Genomic DNA, 20,683 nt, shown 5'->3' on the forward strand with positions numbered 1-20,683 from the left:
GACTGTTATAATCCTGATGCTGTTCTTCCCAGACTGTTATCTGCCCATTAAAGGCCCTCCTGATCATCCAAGCCCAGGTGTGGAAGCCTCTGGCTGCTGCCTATCAGCCTGGACATCCGTTGGTGATTCCATATATGTCTGGAGACATCAGTTCCAGAGCCTTAAACCTTCCTGGAAGGGACCCTACACCATGCTCCTTATGACACCCACTGCTCTCAAAGTAGACAACATTGCAGCCTGGATCCATGCATCTCATGCAAAGCCAGCACCTCTACAGGACAACTCAGGACCCTCCGGATAAAAGCTTCAGCACACCGAGAGCTAAACAAAGGACTCTTAAAAAAATACCAAACAAACTCTCTGGGACTCTTATCCTATTACCCAAGTTTTAGTACTGACACACAAATATCAGGCTCTCAAGAGAGACCTCAGAAAATCCCAAGATTGGGATTTGACAAAACAAGAGGAGGGAATGAAAAACTCTAAATGCATTTGTAAGCCCCCTCAACCCTAAGAAAATGTAAAACTTTAAGAAAAATCTAAAGCCATTTCTGATGACTCTCAGTACTTCCCCACCTCCCCTGGGAACCAAGGACATAACAGCTATGCATGCACGTACTGAGATGTTGGAAACTTTCCATCTCCCTGAATAGGGGCATGAATAACCCTTAGGTGTTGACTCAGTTACTGATGTTTTGACTTAGTCCCTGGGAAGGGGCAAAGTGACCTTCAGAAGTTTCCCTTTACCTCATCTGATCTGGCAATCACTCTCCAGCTAATTATTGGTAATAGCCTTTTTGAATAAGCCAATCCAATAAGTTATTAAAAAACAGGTGTCCCGCCCCCCCACCCCCCCGTCTCTGTGGCTTTTTGCTTTAAAAGATGGGCTGTAACAGCTGTGGATGTCCTTCATATCCCGAACCTGAAGGACCCTGTCATGACAGAATAAAAAATCCTCTTGCTGTTTGCATCCGCACGAGTGGTCTCGACTGATCCTTGGGTAGGGGGTCTCTCCAGAAGAAAGACATCCTTCGGGGGGTCTTTCACTTTTGTGTACCTATACCCTTCCCAGTGCAATGCACACCCCACCAAAGACAGAGCCTCCTAGCACAGAAAGCTAAAGAAACATACAAGGCTCAGTCTTCCAGCTGTTACGGAAATGGTGACCATTGCTGAGGAGAGCAGACTCCATCACAGCGGCCTAAAGTTGGGCAGGGAGCTCCAGGGTTGTGTGAGCCCTCATTCGCACCCTTGAACAAGCTGGTCTTCCTGCCTAGATCACTAACATCAGACCGTTTTCTTCTTCTTTCTTCTGCTTCCCACCCCAATCTTTCCTTCCTCTCTTTCTGCTCCCTAATTCAATCATCTTTAAACACACCAGAGTCCACACTCTTCCGCCTCTCCTGGTGTGATTTATTCGACTGTCCTTGAAGCACCACGTACTCCCTGGCTCTCCGTGCTGTCCTGCGCTAACAAACGGGCCTCCTCTCCTAGAGCCGACCTTAAGCAACCTGGCCTGGCTCTCAAGACATCAACGCCTGGCACCTCCAGTGTACCCACTGACAGTCAGCCAATCCGTAGGTGCCCGCAGGGATGAGCGAATCGCCTTCAGAGGGGACACTAAATCCAACTTTAGCTGAAATAAAAACCTCTTCCACCCGGCCTCTTGGACACCACTTATCATTCCGGAAGGTATTTCATAGATGGCCTCAGGTTTATCTTAATTTACCAATCCCATCCTCCAAGGGTGCTGCCAATTAACAGCGGAAGGCGACTGGCGCAATGCTGAAGATGTATGAGGGCAAACTGTCTCCGAGCAACCTGAAGAACTTCAGTAACGCCTATTTACATAGAAATAATTGAAAATCATCCTGATGCCCTTAGTCACTTCATCCCCGAAGACTCGTGCCGGGCAGCAATTTGTTAGCCTGGTTGGAGTTAAAATATGTACTGGAACGTCATAAAAGCGCATTTATTTTAAAATATTCCGTAATTCAGATGGGTCTCTCCTCCCCCACCCTGTAATTAGTAGGAATTAGTGAAGTTTCAACACACTTCCAGCTATGAACAGCACGCCCAGACAGCCGAGGTTCACCTATAATCTCTTAATTAGAGGCATCCCTCACGACCTGCCCACCATCCCTCACGCGGATGCTGGCAAGCTGTCGGCCACAAAGGACAGCCCCATGTCCCATACCTGGAATCACATGGATTTCCTATGGAAATGGCTTCCAAAGCCGCTGTTAGTCAATTTAATGACCTTATTAAACACTTTAATGACTTCTTGGGCCTAATGACTGTATCTACTATGAAAGGAACCGCCAGGAGGAGTAGAATTAAAAATTTAAAGTAACGGATCCCTTCTGCACTCCATGAGAAAACAGGCCATGGGTCTGTGAAAATCCAATCACTGGGTACACTTTGATCCCCATGACCCCTGTTTCTCCCTGACCCCTGCCCCAGGTGCAGCCTTATCTGTCTGCCTTGTCTCTTCTTCCCTAACAGCTGGGTAATATTAGCCCCAACTCTACAGATAAGAGCAGCTTAAGCAACTGGCCCAAAAGTCAGATGACCAGCAAGGCCAGGCTGCATTTATAACTCGGATTTGCCTCTTGTCCATAACCTGGACTCGGGTGGTTCCTTTAGCAGCAGTGGGGTGTCACTGTGCTCTCTTCGGGTGGGGTTGTCTGCTATTAGATAAATGCTGGCTCTTCCGCGGCTGTCGCTCCCACCCAGGACGCCATGTTTGGTCACTGTGTCTCCTTAGACCCTTTTGGCCTGTGGCGCTTGCACGGTTTTGATGACCTTGCCAGTTCTGAGAACTTGTGGGGTCTTTTGTAGATGTTCCTCAGCTGGGGTGTACCTGGTGTTTGTCCCAGGACTAGACTGGGGTTCTGGGTGTTTGGAAGGAAGATCGCAGAGCTAATGGTCCCTCTCTGATCACATCCTAGGCACCCGCAGTCACTGCAATTCCCCACTGCTGCGTACTGTGATCACCTGGCTGAGCAGTGACTGACAGGCCTTCCCACCACGGATGGACTGCTTCTTATTTGTTAATAAATGTGAAGATAAATTTATGTTGATTATTTTTCTAGTCACTTCTAGTTTAGTTGTAGCTGGCAAAGTAGCTCTTAAAAGTATTAGAATGCTGACCTGGAGGTGAGAGATATCAAACGATAAATTCTATTTGGTCTCCATTTTCTAAAAATGCACACCCACAAGTAAAGGAAAGGGCTGGAAAGCAATAGCCCAAGCTTCTGTCTTTTCCTTAGAACCTATGTTCTACAGGTAACAAATCTTTTAAAAATCTGGGAAATGGAAATAAAGTCTTTCTTCAGGACTTGGATGGAATAAAACAGACCCTCAGGTGATTGTTACACAAATGGGCTCAGAATGCTAACACTGTGGGAACCTGCAGTGTGGGGAAGGATTACGATTCCAGGCTGCTTTCTTTTCTTACTGAAACCGGACTGTCATTTTTAAATTCTATTTATTTTTATGCATACGGGTGTTTTGGTGGGATGTGTGTCTGTGTATCACATGCGTGCGTGGTGCAGGAAGGAGCCCAGAAGAGGGCGTTAGATCTACGACTGCAGTTACAGATGCTGGAAATTGAACCCAGGTCCTCAGGGAGAGCAGCCAGTGTTCTTACCCACTGTGCCATGGCATCAGCCATAGAAAGTGTACTATTCTTCAGTAGGAAAACTCAGTAACTGGGTACAATGCCAGAGGCTGGGAATCAGAGCAAAGAGCGAGGGAATAGGAAAGGAAGAGAGAGAAGAGTAGAACCTAGGTTTAAGAGGGGGGATAAAGAGCTCAAGGCTCTATTCAGTGGCATTCATTAATTTAAACCTTACTCAGTTTCCAGTCAGTAGCCCAAAGCTACACCCCCGTGGTTGGGGCAGCAGGGTGCAGCTCAGAGGTAGGGCGCTGCATGGTCCCCAGTCCTGGCACTACAAAGACACAGGCAAAAGTAAGACTAGCAAGCTGGGTACCGTGGTGTGCACCTACTAACTCCCAGCACTTGGGAGGCCTACATAGAGGATCACCGTGCATATGAGGCCTCCCTAGGCTAAAGAGTGAGGGCGAGGCCAGTCTGGCCTACGTGGTGAGACCTTGCCTCAAAATTTAAACAAAAACTTGCCGCTCTTTCTTAAAGCAAGTCCAAAATGTCTCCGTCGGTAAGCGAGCCTCAAGCGTATCCACACTATCCATCCATTCCTTGAGGCTGTTCACCCAACATGGCTCAGGTCCTTCCCATCTCTGTAACACTCTTTCCTCCCTCCCTGGACTGGCTAGTTTTAGGTGTCAACTTGACACAAGCTAGAGTCATCAGAGAGGAAGGAGCCTCAGTTGAGGAAATGCCTCTATGAGATCCAGTTGTAAGGCATTTTCTCAATTAGTGATCAATGGGGGAGGGTCCAGCCCATTGTGAGTGGTGCCATCCCTGGGCTGGTGGTCCTGGGTTCTGTAAGAAAGCAGGCTGAGCAAGTCAGGGGAAGCAGGCAAGCAGACAGCTCTCCTCCATGGCCTCTATATCAGCTCCTTCCTCCAGGATCCTGCCCTGTTTTGAGTTCCTGTCCTGACTTACTTCAGTGATCATGAGCAACGTGTAAGCCAAATAAAAGCTTTCCTCTCCAGCTTGCTTTTTGGTCATGGTGTTTTGTAGCAGCAATAGAAACCCTAAGACACCCAGCGATGGGGTCCTGGTGGCACATGGAACTCCCTTAGGACACTTAGACTCGTCCTATTCTGGGTATTCCCTGCCAAAAACACTGACTCAAGCCAGGTATGGTAGCACAAACCTTCAATCCTAGCACTCAGGAGACAGAGGCAGGCAGATCTCTGTAGTTCAAGGCTAACATAGTCTACATAGTGAGTTCCAGACCAGCAAAGGCTATGTAATAGATCCCATCCCAAAAAACCAAAATAATCAAAACATACAACTCACTCAAGTGTCAGTAATGGGTAGTTACCTAAGTGCCGCGGCTATTCCCCACCATGAAGTATGAACACTTTGAAGAAGAAAACTCCTTCCCTTTAAGGTGTAGTAAATCTCTAGATCTGTGGTTCTCAGCCTTCCTAGTGCTGTGACCCTTTAATACAGTTCCTCATGTCGTAGTGACCATAAAGTTATTTCATTGCTACATCATAATTTTGTTGTAATTTTGCTACCATTATGAATCATAATGTAAATATCTGATATACAGGATAGCGGATTTTTTTAAAGATTTATTTATTATGTATACAACATTCTGCTTCCACGTATGCCTGCAGGCCAGAAGAGGGCGCCAGATCTCATTACAGATGGTTGTGAGCTACCCTGTGGTTGCTGGGTGTGGCGAACTATCGCCGCCATTACAAGATGGCGCCGAGAGCCTGATGAACAAGTGTGTTTTGGCGTGTTAGACCAACGTCTCTACCGCCTGATCTTGCTCTTGATCTGCCCAGCAACAGCTGCATCCAATCCCATGCGGCCCCGTCTCTTTCGTTCTGAACACGCCCATTCTCCCTGTATATATTCAGCCGCTTTCCGCCACTCGGGGCCCCCTACTTCCACCAGTCAACTGTAACCGAGTGCACTTCAATAAAGCGTGATAGAGAAGGATCCTGTGTCGGTGGTCTTCATTTCATCGCTGGTCGAGTCTTGGCGGGCCACAGCTGGGAATTGAACTCAGGACCTCCAGAAGAGCAGTCAGTGCTCTTAACCACTGAGCCAGCTCTCCAGCCCCTGGATATCTGATATTTGACCCCAATAGGGTCTCGACCCACAGGTTGAGAAGCATGGCTCTAAAGGAGCCTACAGTTATCGTGTTCCAGGAAGTCTGGAGATACACAGGTGTAGACATATACACAGGTGTAGACATATACACAGGCAGGAAGACAAGCCTCACCCCCTAAGAGGGGTGTTCCAGTTACACCAGCGGCTGAGGAAGAAGCCCAGCACCTTCATGGGGGAACAGCCATCCGATGGTCAAGAACAGGATCTGAGTCTTCAGGAACCAGTGTCCTGCAATGGGGAGCAGCTCCTTTACCCCTTCAGGAAAGAAGCTTCCTGAGGCAGGGGACAAAGGTCCTCAGTGCAGCAGAGAAATCAAACAGCTCTTCCTGGGCATTAGAATATAAAAAAGGACAAAAACGCCTGACTCCACAGAAGACGCTGTCTGAAATGTGTCCCCTGTCACACTCACCTGCCTTTCCATTTGAATTCTGGGTTCTGTCTCATTAAACACAAAGGTTGATTCAGTTGGGTCCGTCTAATTATTCTTATTAAAATATGTAACCATAATATTTTAATTGTAAATTAAAGTTGCATGCATGAATGAGTCTGAATTCATTTTAATTTTATAATGGCCCAATGCCAAGGCCTTTTTATAGGGACAATCCATCAGCTGAGGTACTGCTCTCCTGGGAATTCAAACCGATGTGCAAATGGAACATATTTAACTAACAAGGGGGACTCCCGTTCCCGTCTCTCCTCTTGCTAGATTTATTATGGTAATAAAGCTGCTTCGACAAGAGAGACTACATTTCCCAAATCTTTAAAAAAAAAAAATAGATAAATAACCAAACCTCGAGGCTGGCACTACCAGTTATGTAGAGCTGGCATGTTACTCCCGCCCATCTGCATCCTGAACAAAGATGGCACATAGGTCCTAATCCACATTCCAATCTCATGATTAATAGTAATGGCTGCTATCTATGGGCACCACATAGAAAGTGCTTATACAAACACTGGTCTAGCTTCTAGAACAATCCGTGATACTGCACCTGACCCTTACATCATACGTGATAGGAGGATCTTGACTGAACAACAACCAGTAGCTACGCTCTACAGACTAGGATCCTCGAGCTGGCCTTGTGAGCGGAGAGTGCTCTTGGGGCAATCAAGGAAACACCTTTTGAAAATGAAGCTGTCAGCCAGGCGATGGTGGCGCACGCCTTTAATCCCGGCACTCGGGAGGCAGAGGCAGGCAGATCTGTGTGAGTTCGAGACCAGCCTGGTCTACAGAGCTAGTTCCAGGACAGGCTTCAAAGCCATAGAGAAACCCTGTCTCGAAAAACCAAAAAAAAAAAGAAAAAAAAAGAAAAAGAAAATGAAGCTGTCAGAAGTCTCTTTTTCCTTCCCCTTCAACACTGTATGAAGGCGAGCAAAACAGGAGGGTGGTACTAGACACAGCCCCGGGGACAAGACTGTGCCAAGCTGTCAAGGCTCCAAAGTAAACCTGGCAACAGGGAGCAAGAAGACCCTGGAGTTGGGGAGAAGTGGGACTGGGACTGGAGAAAGACTTCGGAGCTGCAGGTATCCAGACGCCAGGTGCAGGGACTCTGGCTGTGCGGTGCCGGCTAACAGCTCAGCACTCAGGGTCCTTGTGAAGAATGGACAGACAGCTGATTTACACTACAGTACACCCTGGATCTCACTTCTCTGTAATTTTTTTTTTTTCGATTTTCGAGACAGGGTTTCTCCATAGCTTTTGGTTCCTGTCCTGGAACTAGCTCTTCTAGACCAGGCTGGCCTCGAACTCACAGAGATCCGCCTGCCTCTGCCTCCTGAGTGCTGGGATTAAAGGCGTGCGCCACCACCACCCGGCCAATTATTTCTTTTTTTTTTTTCAAGACAGGGTTTCCCTGTGTAACAGTCCTAGCTGTCCTGGAACTAGCTCTTGTAGTTCTTGTGGCCTCGAACTCACATGAATTCTCCTGCCTCTGCCTCCCGAGTGCTGGGATTAAAGGCGTGCGCCACCACGGCCCAGCCTCTATAATTATTTCTTACTGACCAAAACTATATTTTTTGAACACGGTCTCTCCATCTAGGTGAAGTCTGTTTTCCCCTTTTCCATTGAAGGAATTGCCATTTTTAAATTCATTAATGATATAATACTATCATATAGTCATTTACCAGAAAGGACATCTTCAAGATCACTGAAATGCTATATATATATAGTTTATATAGTGGGTTCAATGGCTAATATTGATTATTAGCTTGACAGGATCTGGAATTACCTGGACAGACCTCCAGGCAAGCCTATGAGGGATTATCTTGACTAGGTAAACTGAGGTAGGAGGTCTTACCCTAAACACGGGTGTCACCATTCCCTAAGCTTGGGTCCTGGACTGCATGAAAGGAACAAAGTTGAACACATTGGGGTTAGGGGTGATGGCTCAATTGGCAATGTGTTTGTTGTGCAAACGTAGGAAGGACATGTGTTTGTTCCCTAGATTGGTGACAGAAGGACATGGTGACACAAACCTGTAACCCCAGCACTGTGGGGAAAGACAGAGATTCCTATGGTTCACCAACCAGACAGTCTACCATAATTGGCAAGTTCCAGGCCAAGTGAGAGACTTGTCTCATAAAACTAGGTATAAAGTACATGAGGAATAACACCTGAGGTTGACTCCTGGCATCCGTGTGTACATCCACATGTACATGCATAACCACACACACACTCAGAAACACACACACACAAGAACAAATGAATGAAGTCAAGTATAGTGGCACACATCTTCAGTCCCAGTACTTAGAAGGCAGAGGGGAATCTTTGTGAGTCTGAGGCCAATATGGTTTACATGGCGAATTCTATGACAGCCAGGGCTATAGTGAGACCCTTTCTCAGATAGATAGATAGATAGATAGATAGATAGATAGATAGATAGATAGATAGATAGATACATACATACATACATACATACATACATACATACATACATACATAGATGATAGAAGATAGAAGATAGATAGATAGATAGATAGATAGATAGATAGATAGATAGATAGATAGATAGATAGACAGATAAAAGGAAAGCTAGATAGATAAGAATGACTGAATCAACCAACAACCATATGCTTCTTTACAACTCAGTTGGGAGAGTGTTTGCCAACCATATATAAAACCCTGGTTTGATCCCTAGAAATGCACAAACTATACTTGTTATCCCAACACTCAGGAGGTGGACACAATATATATCAAAGTCAAGATCAACCTGGGGCACATAAAGCTCAAAATTATGGTTTTTGTTGTTTTCATACGTGAACACACACACTGAAAGAAATTTTTTTTTTTTTTTGGTTTTTTGAGACAGGGTTTCTCTGTGGCTTTTGGAGCCTGTCCTGGAACTAGCTCTGTAGACCAGGCTGATCTCGAACTCACAGAGATCCGCCTGCCTCTGCCTCCCGAGTGCTGGGATTAAAGGTGTGCGCCACCATCGCCCGGCCCTGAAAGAAAATTTGTAATTGTGACTTTGGAACAGTGCTCTTGGTGGGCACAGCTGCTCAGTTAGTGATACTTTCCTAGATAGAACCAATCCTTCTGGGTAGTGAATTACATTACCTCAGGAAACTGGGCTTTGGAGGCCTTAAACCCAGGATTTAGTCAAGAAAAGATAATCTTGCTTGAGTTGTGTGGGAAACAAACAAAAGCAAAACAACAGAGCTCTAAAAGACAGCAAACAGGTCAGACTGAAACTAATGGCAGACATTTTCCTGGGTCCCTACTCAAAGCTGGGAGTACCAAGGATAGCAGAGCAGAAAACCAAGAAAGACGTGCTCAGATGGAGGTTGGGGTCAGAACCCGAAGAACTCTGGGCCTGGGAGCCGGTGTTTAGACCGAAGAGTGGCAGACAGAGTGCCCTATAGCTCCGTCACAGACTAGAAAGGGAATGTCGTGGATCTGTCTACAGTGGGCACAGGGTATCTGTCTTCCTTCAGCCCCTTCCGAGATATCACCAGCTCCTAGTTACTACTTGGCCCAATCTGTGATGAGCCAAAATTCATGGGTTATTTCTTTGCAGGTTTTCAGCCCAGACTTCCACACACGAACAGGTAGTGTCTTACCTCTTTCTGTTGTTCGGGAAACATCTTCAGCTCGGGCCCAACCAACCTGAAAAACAAGGCATCATCAATACTAGCGACACCAAACTTCCATTCTAGAGTGCCCCCCCCCCCCGTGTTCCCCGGACTCTGCAACCTGTGAAAATGAAACTTTCATTCACAACTTCCCATCCCCCTCCCTCCGGCCCTATGAAAACAGATGATTAAAATGTGTGCTGTATGGTCAAGAGAGACAGAGTCCTCAGAGAGTAGGATTGAATTGTGGCTGCCAAAAAGACCACTGCCAGGATCTGTGACTATAGTGATGGCTTATTTGTGCTTTAATAAACAAAGCTTGCCTAAAGATCAGAAGAGCAAAGATGATCCACTAGGGGTCAGGCAGTGGTGGCACACACCTTTAATCCCAGCACTAGGGAGTCACATGCCTTTAATCCCAGCACTAGAGGGAATATAAAATGAGAGAAGAGAGAGGCTTAGTCTGTCTCTGTCTCTGGGTTTTTATTATTCATGCTATATGTGAATACGGCTTTATTTGGAAATACAATCTAAAGTGCACAGATACAGTCTTTCTAGCTTACTTAAGTGGATCCTAAACCTAATGACAAGACTCCTCTTTGAGCTGGGAGATAGGGTCTCTCATACCCCAGGCAGGCCTCAAATTCACTATGTAGTTGATCCTGATCCTCCTGCTTCTACTACCCAAGTGCTGGGTTTAAAAGTGTCCATCACCATCCCTAGTGACAATCATCCTCCTAAAAGAAAAAGGAGGACCAGGTGTGGCTCATGCCTGTAGTCCCAGTACTTAAGAAACAGAAGCATTAGGATCGCCATGAGTTCTAGGCCAGCCTGAGCTACAGAGTGAGCCCCGAAGGGAGGGGGCAAGGAAGGATCCTTTCCTAAACTTCTAGAGGAAGGAGCATCCTGCTAAGACCTCAGCTTCGGACTTCTAGCCTCCAGAATGTGTAAAAATACATTTCTGAGGTTGGAAGGACCAAGTGTGTGGTAACACAGGATGCTAGTACAGAAGAGACCTATATGGAGTGACCCAGAAAGACCACCTGCAGGTACAACTGGGAATGAGGGGACTCGTGCATTTGAACAGACCGAGTTCCTACTATATGCAAACCTAGACATAAGCAGAATGCAAAGCAGGCTCAGCTTGGGAAATAACTATATAATTACAGTAGGGGACAACATAAAAAGGACAGGGCAGGGAATCCTGGGACAAGAATGGAAGGACACACACCACAGATGAACCTGGAGGCCATTATGTCATCACAAAAACACAAACATGCAGGAAATGTCTACAGTTGTCACGGGCAGAGGCAAAATGGTGGTTTCTGGAAGATTGGTTGTACATTGTCTATGAGTAACTGAATCTCAACAAACAAACCATTTGAATAATGGTTATTATAGTAAATCTTATATATATAGATGTGAATGTGTGTGTGTGTGTGTGTGTCCTGTTCTACTGCATGTCTCCAACAAAGCAGAACTGTGGGGCTTTTGGGTGGCTCGGCCTGTGAGGGAGAACTGAGCATGCTCACAGCATGGAGCCGAGGACGGCCCAAGCTCTCTAAGTGAAGGAATGAGCACAAGCATGACGTCAGTTCTGACCCACCGGTTTCCCAGTTCCAGAGCATAACGCTGGCTCCACGGGGATGTAACACAGACAAACGGGTCAGAGGTGAGGACATCCCCCATTAAATAGGGGTGGGTTCAGACCTAACCGTAGAGTGGAAAGGGCCTTTCTAAGCCACAGGGAGAAGTTAGTGGGTTTTCTTGTTAAGGAAACATGTTTTCTCTCTTTCGTTGGCTGATTTAAGAGAGATAGGGAGATAGACGGCTAAGTCAGTAACGGACCAGACAGGCATGAAGTTCTCAGTTTGATTCTAGCACCCAGATATGATGGTATGCATTTGCACTCCCAGCTCTGACAAGGCAGGGGCAGGCAGATCCCCAGGGAAAGGAAGGCAAAGAAGAGGAGACAGTTTTAACTACCTGCCGAGGGCCCATGTGTTCAAGGCCCAGCTCCAGGTGCTGTGCTCTCTAGAAGTGGTGGATCTTTAGGAGACGAGGATTAGTTCAAGGAAACAGTCACTGGAGGATTTCCCTTAAGTCACTGCGACCCCAGCCCCCCTCTTCCCACACTTCCAGCTATAAACTGTTGCCACAAGCCCTAAAAGAAACAGGATAACCAATCACGGACCAACACCTCTGAGAGCATGGGCCAAAACAAACCTCACCTGCATTTAAGGTTGTTAGCAATGATAGAAAATTGGCCAACACAACTATTTTATTTTAAAAAAAAAAAGTTACATACGTTACATACATGACATACATGAATCTTAGTATACAGAGGGAAAAAAAAAAAAAAAGAGCAGGAAGCAGGAAGGTCCCTGTGGGACAGGACCCATTTAAGGGGTTGGCTAACCATCCTGGGTCAGTCTCAGGAGAACCTAAGAAAGTGAAGAAAGGTGGCCGTTTCCGCGGCATCTGAGAGCTCTGTTGGTTTGCAGTTCTCAGAAACTTATCACTTATCCCTGAAGATGCACCCTCCTGACCCCGACACCCAGCTCCTGAGAAGCATTTCCTCCAGGAAGTATATTCCCCTCCAGGGAAGAAAGCTGTGTTGTGTCTACCCTGGACCCAACCACTGCACTGCCCAGCAGGAGAAAGGCCTGTTGTGCTGGGGAGTTGACAATGTAGTCACTTTCCTAGGAAACGCCTCTAGCACAGGAGGTCCCTAAGCAATGCTAGGTCACACAGACAGGTCCCAGTACCAAAATTAGTGTATGACAGCCTACAACAATACAGAAATCAATCAAGAATTGGGAAACCAGCAATTGATAAAAGCACATGACAATTTAAATCTGTGGTTCGTCTCCGGGGACGACAAAGCTGGAAAGACAGCTCAGCAGTTAGGAACACTTGCTACTCTTGTAGAGGATACAGATTTGGTCCCGGCATCCATGCCAGCCAGCTCACAACCAACTATAACTACAATTCCAGGGGTTGGATACACTCTTCCAGCTTCTGCAGACACTGATGCACACACAAACTACCAGGCACACACACATACACATAAATACAAGTAAATTCACAAAAATTTAAAATAGACAAGTCAAATAATAAAAATTATTTATAACCTCCAAGACAAAAGATGGACAGATCAATTCATGAAATGCTCTTGCAAGTCTGCCAAAGAATATTTCTGTAAAAAGGTGAGGAAAGGTTTTTTAACAATCAACCCTTAAAACTAAAACCAAAAACGTATTTAAATAAAATTTACAGAAAACCTTTGGATTGGCCTGAGTCCCCTAGTAGGCTTAACAGACTGATCAAACCAGAATGCAGTCCCAATCAGGAGCCAAGCAATCAATAAACCTTGAAATCTATACCAATGAGTCACAAGGCTGTCTATATAAGGATGAGCGAGGCCATTCTGTTTTAACCCAACAAGGAAGCAATCGATCCACTTCTTGTTCCTTGTTCCTAATTCTTGCAACGTGTTTCTTCCTTCTGGCCTGCAACTGAGTTTACCAGTTTCTGCCTAGAAAGCCAGTCTTCTCTGCTCAGCCTGTCAGGTTCATCATCCGGTCATATTTGTATGTGTGATACAAAGAATTGAACTCAGGATCCTACACATGCTAGGCAAGTGTTCCATTAACTGAGCTCATCTAGTCTTTAAATAATATACTCCCTGGTTCTTTATCATCATCATCATTATAAAGCCTGGCAATGGTGGCACACACCTTTAATTCCAGCCCTCAGGAGGCAGAGACAAGCGGATCTCTGTGAATTCGAGAACAGCCTGGTCTACACAGAGAAACTCTGTCTCAAGAAATTAAAATTAATAATAATAGTAAGTATTTTGGGGCCTGGAGGGATGGCTCAGCTGTTAAAGGCTAGGCTCACAACCAAAAATATAAGAGTTCGGTTCCCAGCACCCACAGCTGTCCCTTCAGGTACGTTAAAAAATAATAATAATAATTGTAAGGCCGGGCGGTGGTGGCGCACGCCTTTAATCCCTGCACTTAGGAGGCAGAGGCAGGCGGATCTCTGTGAGTTCGAGACCAGCCTGGTCTACAAGAGCTAGTTCCAGGACAGGCTCCAAAACCACAGAGAAACCCTATCTCAAAAAACCAAAAAAAAAAAAAAAAAAAAAAAGTAAGTATTTTTGAAAATAGAATTCTCACACATATATTTAAAAAAACTGCAAGTAGTATCTTAAAGAGATATTCATTCACACACATGCTCATAGCAGAATTATTCACAAGGCTAAGATGGAGAAGCAATTCGAGTGTCCATAGATGGATGGAACAATAAACAAAATGTGAAATGTGCACATGAGAGCGTTCAGCCTTAAAAGGAAGTAACTAGCACGTGCTACCACATAGATCAGTGGTTCTCAGCCTGTGAATCACCACCTCTTTGGGGGTCAAAGAACCCTCCTCTCACAGGGGTCGCCTAAGACCATCAGAAAACACAGATATATTAAAGTTATGAAGTAGCAATGAAAATAATTTTATGGTTGGGTTGGGGACTACAACATGAGGAACTGTACTAAAGGGTCGAAGCATCAGGAAGGTTGAGAAACCCTGACATAGATGGACTTTACAGATATTAGGCTAAGTGAAAAACTCGGTCACAAAAGATAAATCCTTCATGATTCCACGTATATGAGGGTTTGTGTGCATGTGTGTAATGTTTGTGTAAGTTCATACGTGCATGTGGGTGTACATGTGTGCAAATGGAGGCCAGAGGTTGATGTCAAGTGTCTTTCTCAATTCCTCTATCATATTTTTAGAGGCAGAGCCCCTCCCTGAACCCAGTGCTCACCAATTGTCTAGCCTCGTCAGACAGAAAGTGCCAAGGAGCCTCTTGTCTCTGCACCCACCCTGCAGTGGAGTTGCAAACATGTCACAGCATGGGGCGTAATACATGGGTGGGGGTATCCAAACTCGGGTCCTCATGTTTGCACAGCAAGGACTCTGCCAGCTGAGCTACTGCCCACACCCTCCTCGGAGGCTTTTAACCTAGTCAAATTCGTACAGGAAGTAGGCAGGGGCTAGGGAGCAAGGAGGAAATGGCACACTTTCCGTGTTCAATGGACAGAGTTTCAGTTCTGCCAGACACAAAAAGAGCTAGGAAGGTGTGGCCCATGCGTGTACTGCACACGACACATGTGTGCTGCACACGACTGAGCTGTGCATTACACGGGTAAGATGGTGAGTTTCACCTTACATTTCCCATCACAATCAAGACTTACAATTTTTAAAAACTCTGAAGTACGCTTAAACACTTAACCTTCCTATTAACAGAAGCTCAAGGACACCAGATACCATAGCTGTATAGCAATTCCATTGGATCTAACACCCTTTTCTGACCTCCTCAGGCACCAGGCACACACGATGCACAGGCATGCATGCAGGCAAAAATTCATACATGTAAAAAATTTTTTAAGAGATTAAAAGTAATCTCAGGGGGCTGGAGAGATGGCTCAGTGGTTAAGAGCATTGCCTGCTCTTCCAAAGGTCATGAGTTCAATTCCCAACAACCACATGGTGGCTCACAACCATCTGTAATGAGGTCTGCTGCCCTCTTCTGGTCTGCAAACACACACAGACAGAATACTGTATACAAAATAAATAAATAAATAAATAAATAAATAAATATTAAAAAAAATATCCACTACTGACAAGGATCATTAGAAATGGAAATCAAACACAATCAGTAGAAATGTGATCTATGTCGACACCATGATAAACAACTAGGCCCAAGCGGGGTATGGTGATGTGCACCTATTATCCCAATACTCAGAAGTCTGAGACAAGAGGATCATGAGTTCAAGGCAGTCTGAGCTACAGAATGAGGCCATGACTTAGAAAATTCTAAAAAGACAATTCAACCTTATATTCCAAAAGTATTTGTTAATTGTTCACACTCAGAAAATTCAACCTAAACAGCTCAATGCAATGTGTGCAGAGTCTATGCAGACCAAGAGACATCCCCAATGGTTCGCCTTAAAAGGTACATCCTAGCCCTGGAGAAGCTATAGCAGGAAGATGATGCAAACTCAAGGATAGCCTGTGCTACAATGTGGACCCACCTCAAAAAAGCTAAACACAGGCATGGTAGTACACACCTTTCATGCCAGTACTGAGAAGGCAGAAACAGGCAGTCTCTGACTTCGAGACCAGTCTGGTCTACATAGCAAGTTCCAGGCCAACAAAGGATACACAAGGAGACCTTGCCTCAAAAACAAACAAATTGGGACTAGAGAAATGGTTCAATGATGGTTCCATTCCCAGCCCCCATCTGGAGGCTCATGATCTATTATATAATTATTATCTATTATATAATTATATAATCTATGTATAGATTATATATATTTATCTATATAACTGCTATTCCAAGGGATCCATTTCCTTCTTTTGGCCTATGTTCTCAAGACATACAGCACACATACATGCATGCAGGCAAAACATTCATACACATAAAATAGATAAATCTTTTAAAATTCAAAATAAATACAGGAACGAGAAAGATGAGTAAACAGGTAAAGGTGTTCACTGTCAAGCATGACAAACTAAATCCAGTCCCCTAGACCCACATGGTAAAAGAGAACCAACTCCCTCAAGTAATCTCCATGACCAACACATGCATGTTCTAGCAAACACACACACATAATGAAGACGTAGCCCGGTGGTATAGCATTTGCCTAACATGAATGAAAGGTTGTAGGCTCAAACACTTGAAAGAAAACAAAAAGTAGGAAGAGACAAGAATGTTTGGACCCACCAGGCAACACTATTAGTGACTTTTTCGAGGTATATGCTTGTTTCTTTAGTTATTTACTTAAATATGGATCTTAAGTGACCAAATAGGTGATGGTCACTTCTGGGCAGTGGAATTACGACTACTCTAAATTTCCTTCTTTTCTGCATTTTTCCCGGAACATTAAAATGAATTTGCTACTTTTGTTGAGAAATGCCTGGCTTCTTGTTTTGTTTAAGACAAGGTCTCGCCCATCACCTATGCTAGCCATACTGCCTCAGCCTCCTGGGTGCCCAGATTGCAAGTGTCCTGCGGATGGAACTTGGGGGCCTTGCACTCTACCAACTGAGTTACATCCCCAGCTCCATATCTGTTTCTTTTAAATGGTCTGCTCAGGGTGGGCAGTGGTAGGCAGGTGGATCTCTGAGTTCGAGGCCAACCTGGTCTATTGAGTTACAGAGCAAGTTTCAGGATAGCCAGCGCTACACAGAGAAACCCTGTCTCGAAAGAAAGTGGGGGGGGGGGGAGGGAGGGGAGGAAGGAAAGAAGAAAGGAAGGAGGAGGAAGGAAGGAAGGAAGGAAGGAAGGAAGGAAGGAAGGAAGGAAGGAAGGAAGGAAGGAAGGAAGGCAGGCTCAGGAAGCAGAGGTCAGTGGATCTCTCATGGCCAGCAGAGTTTACACAGAACGTTCTAGGCCATCCAGCGCTACAGAATCAACTACCACCATCACCCCCAAAATATCTAATGAGCTTGGCCAATTATGTACGCCCCCCCCAACACACACACAGAGGAACTAAGTTAGCTTCACTTTTCCGTGCTCCACTTCCCCATAAGATGCTCAGCTATTTTTCTAACTTAGTTTTAAAATTCAGCTGACCTCGTACAGTCCTGCTCGCAGGGACACTAGATGTGTTGCAGTTTTCTGAGGACCAGTTGTCTCACCTGCTGGCTCAGTGGTGCTCGGAGGGTGGGGCCTGTCCGGAGCTGCACAGCTACCTTAACACCACTTCTGTGACCCGGCCTAAGCACCGGTTGCGACATCAAGGACGAGTGTCGTATTCCAGAGAGGCCAACCCACAGGCTGCTTTGTTTCAGAAACCACCCCATAGGTTAGGTAACGACAGCACCACTGAACCAGGAAACCCTGGAGCGCCGCGCAGGCGCATTTCGGAAACTGCCTCTGGAAAGTGGTTAAAGACAACTGGAGAGGTAAAGCTGTCCCTGCTAAAGGGCTCAGGGGTCAGCTGTAAACAGATATGGAGGGACTGGAGAGATGGTTCAGCGGTTAAGAGCACCGGCTGCTCTTCCAGAGGTCCTGAGTTCAATTCTCAGCACCTACACAGCACCCAGTGCTGAGGCCTGTGTGCACACCTACGTGTGCTGGGTCTGACAGGGGACAGCACATGTTAAGCTAGCCCTCTACAATTTTGTCCGAGTCACTGTTCTACTACTGTTTTTTTCTGGGGCTAGTGTCTCCACTGCTTTTCAAGATATGAAAGGGGGAGGGCAGAAAACAACTTATCTTTTTTTGAGACGGGACCTCTAATAGCTTAAGCTGGGGAGAGAGAGAGAGAGAGAGAGAGAGAGAGAGAGAGAGAGAGAGAGAGAGAACGGGCATGTGCACAGAGCATGTGTGGAGGTCAGAGGACAACTTGCAAAAGTAGGTTTTCTCCTTGCATCACGTAGGTCCCCGGTATCAAACTCAGGTTCACAGGCTTGGCTGCATGTACCTTGAACTGGGATCCCTCTGGCCCAATAACTCAATTTGTAAGAGATCACAGCAAGATGGGAAAGGGAAAGCATGCATTAAATGTTTTTTGTTGGGTTTTTGTTTTGTTTTGTTTATTTTCGAGACAGGGTTTCTCCATAGCTTTTTGGTTCCTGTCCTGGAACTAGCTCTTGTAGACCAGGCTGGTCTCGAACTCACAGAGATCCGCCTGCCTCTGCCTCCCGAGTGCTGGGATTAAAGGCGTGCGCCACTACCGCCCGGCTTGGTTTGGTTTTGTATTAAACTTATGTTATAAAACTGAAGGACTCATAATTAAAAGGACTTTCCTTTAGCCAGGCCTGGTAGTCGAGGCTCTTAATCACAGCCACTGGGAAGCAGGAAGAAGAGCACAATATCAGAGTGAGCTCAGAGTCAGCCTAGACAATTTAGTGAGATCCTGTCTCAAAATTAAAAGTTAACAAAAAGGTGAGGAGGAACAGGGAAGGAGAGATGGCTCAGCTGTTAAAAGCATGTATTGCTTTTCGAGAGGATCCAAGTTCAGTTCCCAGTGCCAACATCAAGCGTCTCACAACCACCTGTCACTAAAGGGATCCAATGCCTCAGACCTGTACTCACTTATACAAACCCACGCAGATACCACACAGCGTGATTGAAAAGTAAAATATCTCTTTAAAAAATACAGTGTGGTACATAGACATACATGCAGGCAAAACATCTATCTACAAAGTAAAAGTTAAAAAATAAATAAAAATAAACCAGACCATGGTTGCACACGCCTTTAATCCCAGCACTCAGGAGGCAGAGGCAGGAGGATCTCTGTGAGTTCGAGATCAGCCTGGTCTACAAGTGCTAATGTCAGGTCAGGCTCCAAAGCTACTGAAAAACCCTGTCTCAAAAAAAATTTTTTTTTAAAGTAGTGGTAATAAAGCTCAGAGGTAGGCAGGGCACTTGCCTAGTAGGCATGAGACTCTAGGTTCAACACCAAGTACCACACATAACTCTCCTTCTAAGATTTTATTTTTCCTAACTAGAATATACAAAAGTATTCTTTCTTTTATAAAACCACAAGAAGTATGTCTGGTAAAAGAGAGCAGGTCTTTGTCTTTTGTATAAAAAGCCGAAGTTCACTTGTCTTGTGTAAGACCTCCACGCTTTCTCAAATTTCAGCAATGCAAGTTTCCCACAAATCTGGATGTCACTCATCTCAGAATTCTTTGGGACCAAAAAAATAGCTCTGGCAGTAAAAAGCACCTGCAGCCGAGCCTAACCTCCGAGTGTGATCACCGGGACTCACAGGACGGAGAAAGATCTCTACACACAAGCACCATTCCCCCAGCTGCACAAAGGAAAGGGAAAAAAAAAATTTAAGGTTCTGTTGTAGACCAGGCTAGCCTTGAATTATTTTTGTGAAAGAATTCTCAAATCCTTTGCCAAGCGTGGACCCTGACGAGGTTTTCTTGGCTACGTGGAACGCTAACAAATATTCTGAGGAAACCAACATGGTGGCTCACACCTACACCCGTACCCCAATTCCCCAACTCTCACCTGTGTTCTCAGAAACAGCCTGGACTCCTGGCACTCTCGAGGCTAAGGCAGAAGAACTGCCTTCAGTTTTAGGCCTGCCTGGGCTACAGAGTGATTCTGTGTCAAAATAATAACAGCAATGGGGGAGAAAAGCTCAATGGGAGAAATATAGTGAGGTCCAACACTCAGGAGCAGAGTGGATCTCTGAGTTCGAGGCCAGCCTGGTCTGCAGAGAGAGTTCCAGAACAGTCAGGGCTACACAGAGAAACACTGCTCAAAGAAAGAAGAAGGGAGGGGGGAGAGAGGGAGGGAGGGAGGGAGGGAGGGAGGGAGGGAGGGAGGGAGGGAGGGAGGGGAGGGGAGGGCGGCAGGGAGGGAAGGCAGGTGGGCAGGCAAAGTGAAAGGAACACAGAATCGACCGAAGAAATCCAGCCTGTGAGTCTTTTTCATAGGAAGCTGATCTGGTGATCTCATGAGCAATTCAAAGTGCAGGGACTATCAAAATGCCTGGGCAAACTAATGCTGGAGGAAAACCAGCCTTTGTTCCAGGAGCAGAGAGAGCCAGCAGAGGTTTCTAGAACCATTGCAATTGTGGCAGGGTTATGAGTTAACAAGCTGGAGAAACAGAGCTGCTAAGATATATATAATTGGCTTCAGGCTGTGGCATAGCTACTCTGTCAATGGTTGTCTACCAACAGAAAGTTCAAGAATCCAAGTTGTTTTGTACTTTAGGACAGCTGGTCTTCCAGATGTCTTACCTGGTCTTCAGTCTAAGACAGAATCCCGAAGAAGTAGACTCTAATGCCAGTAAGGGCA

At 45.7% G+C, this 20,683-nt stretch overlaps 1 protein-coding gene across 5 annotated transcripts in view; it reads right to left on the reverse strand.

The window, feature by feature from the left end:
• Snx10 (sorting nexin 10) overlaps window positions 1-20,683 on the reverse strand; it is a 71,980-nt gene that overhangs the window by 21,750 nt on the left and 29,547 nt on the right. For 3 of the 5 annotated variants that reach the window (XM_057776126.1, XM_057776151.1, XM_057776135.1), the window contains exon 2: window positions 9,839-9,884. In XM_057776126.1, the coding sequence (XP_057632109.1) occupies window positions 9,839-9,862 (24 nt within the window). In that variant the 5' untranslated portion in view covers window positions 9,863-9,884. Of the gene's footprint in view, window positions 1-9,838; window positions 9,885-17,556; window positions 17,603-20,625; window positions 20,666-20,683 lie in introns of those variants that run through there. The other 2 variants (XM_057776144.1, XM_057776160.1) reach the window with 2 other exon arrangements.

The sequence above is a fragment of the Chionomys nivalis genome, chromosome 1 (assembly GCF_950005125.1).
Source record: "Chionomys nivalis chromosome 1, mChiNiv1.1, whole genome shotgun sequence".
Lineage (NCBI taxonomy): Eukaryota > Metazoa > Chordata > Mammalia > Rodentia > Cricetidae > Chionomys > Chionomys nivalis.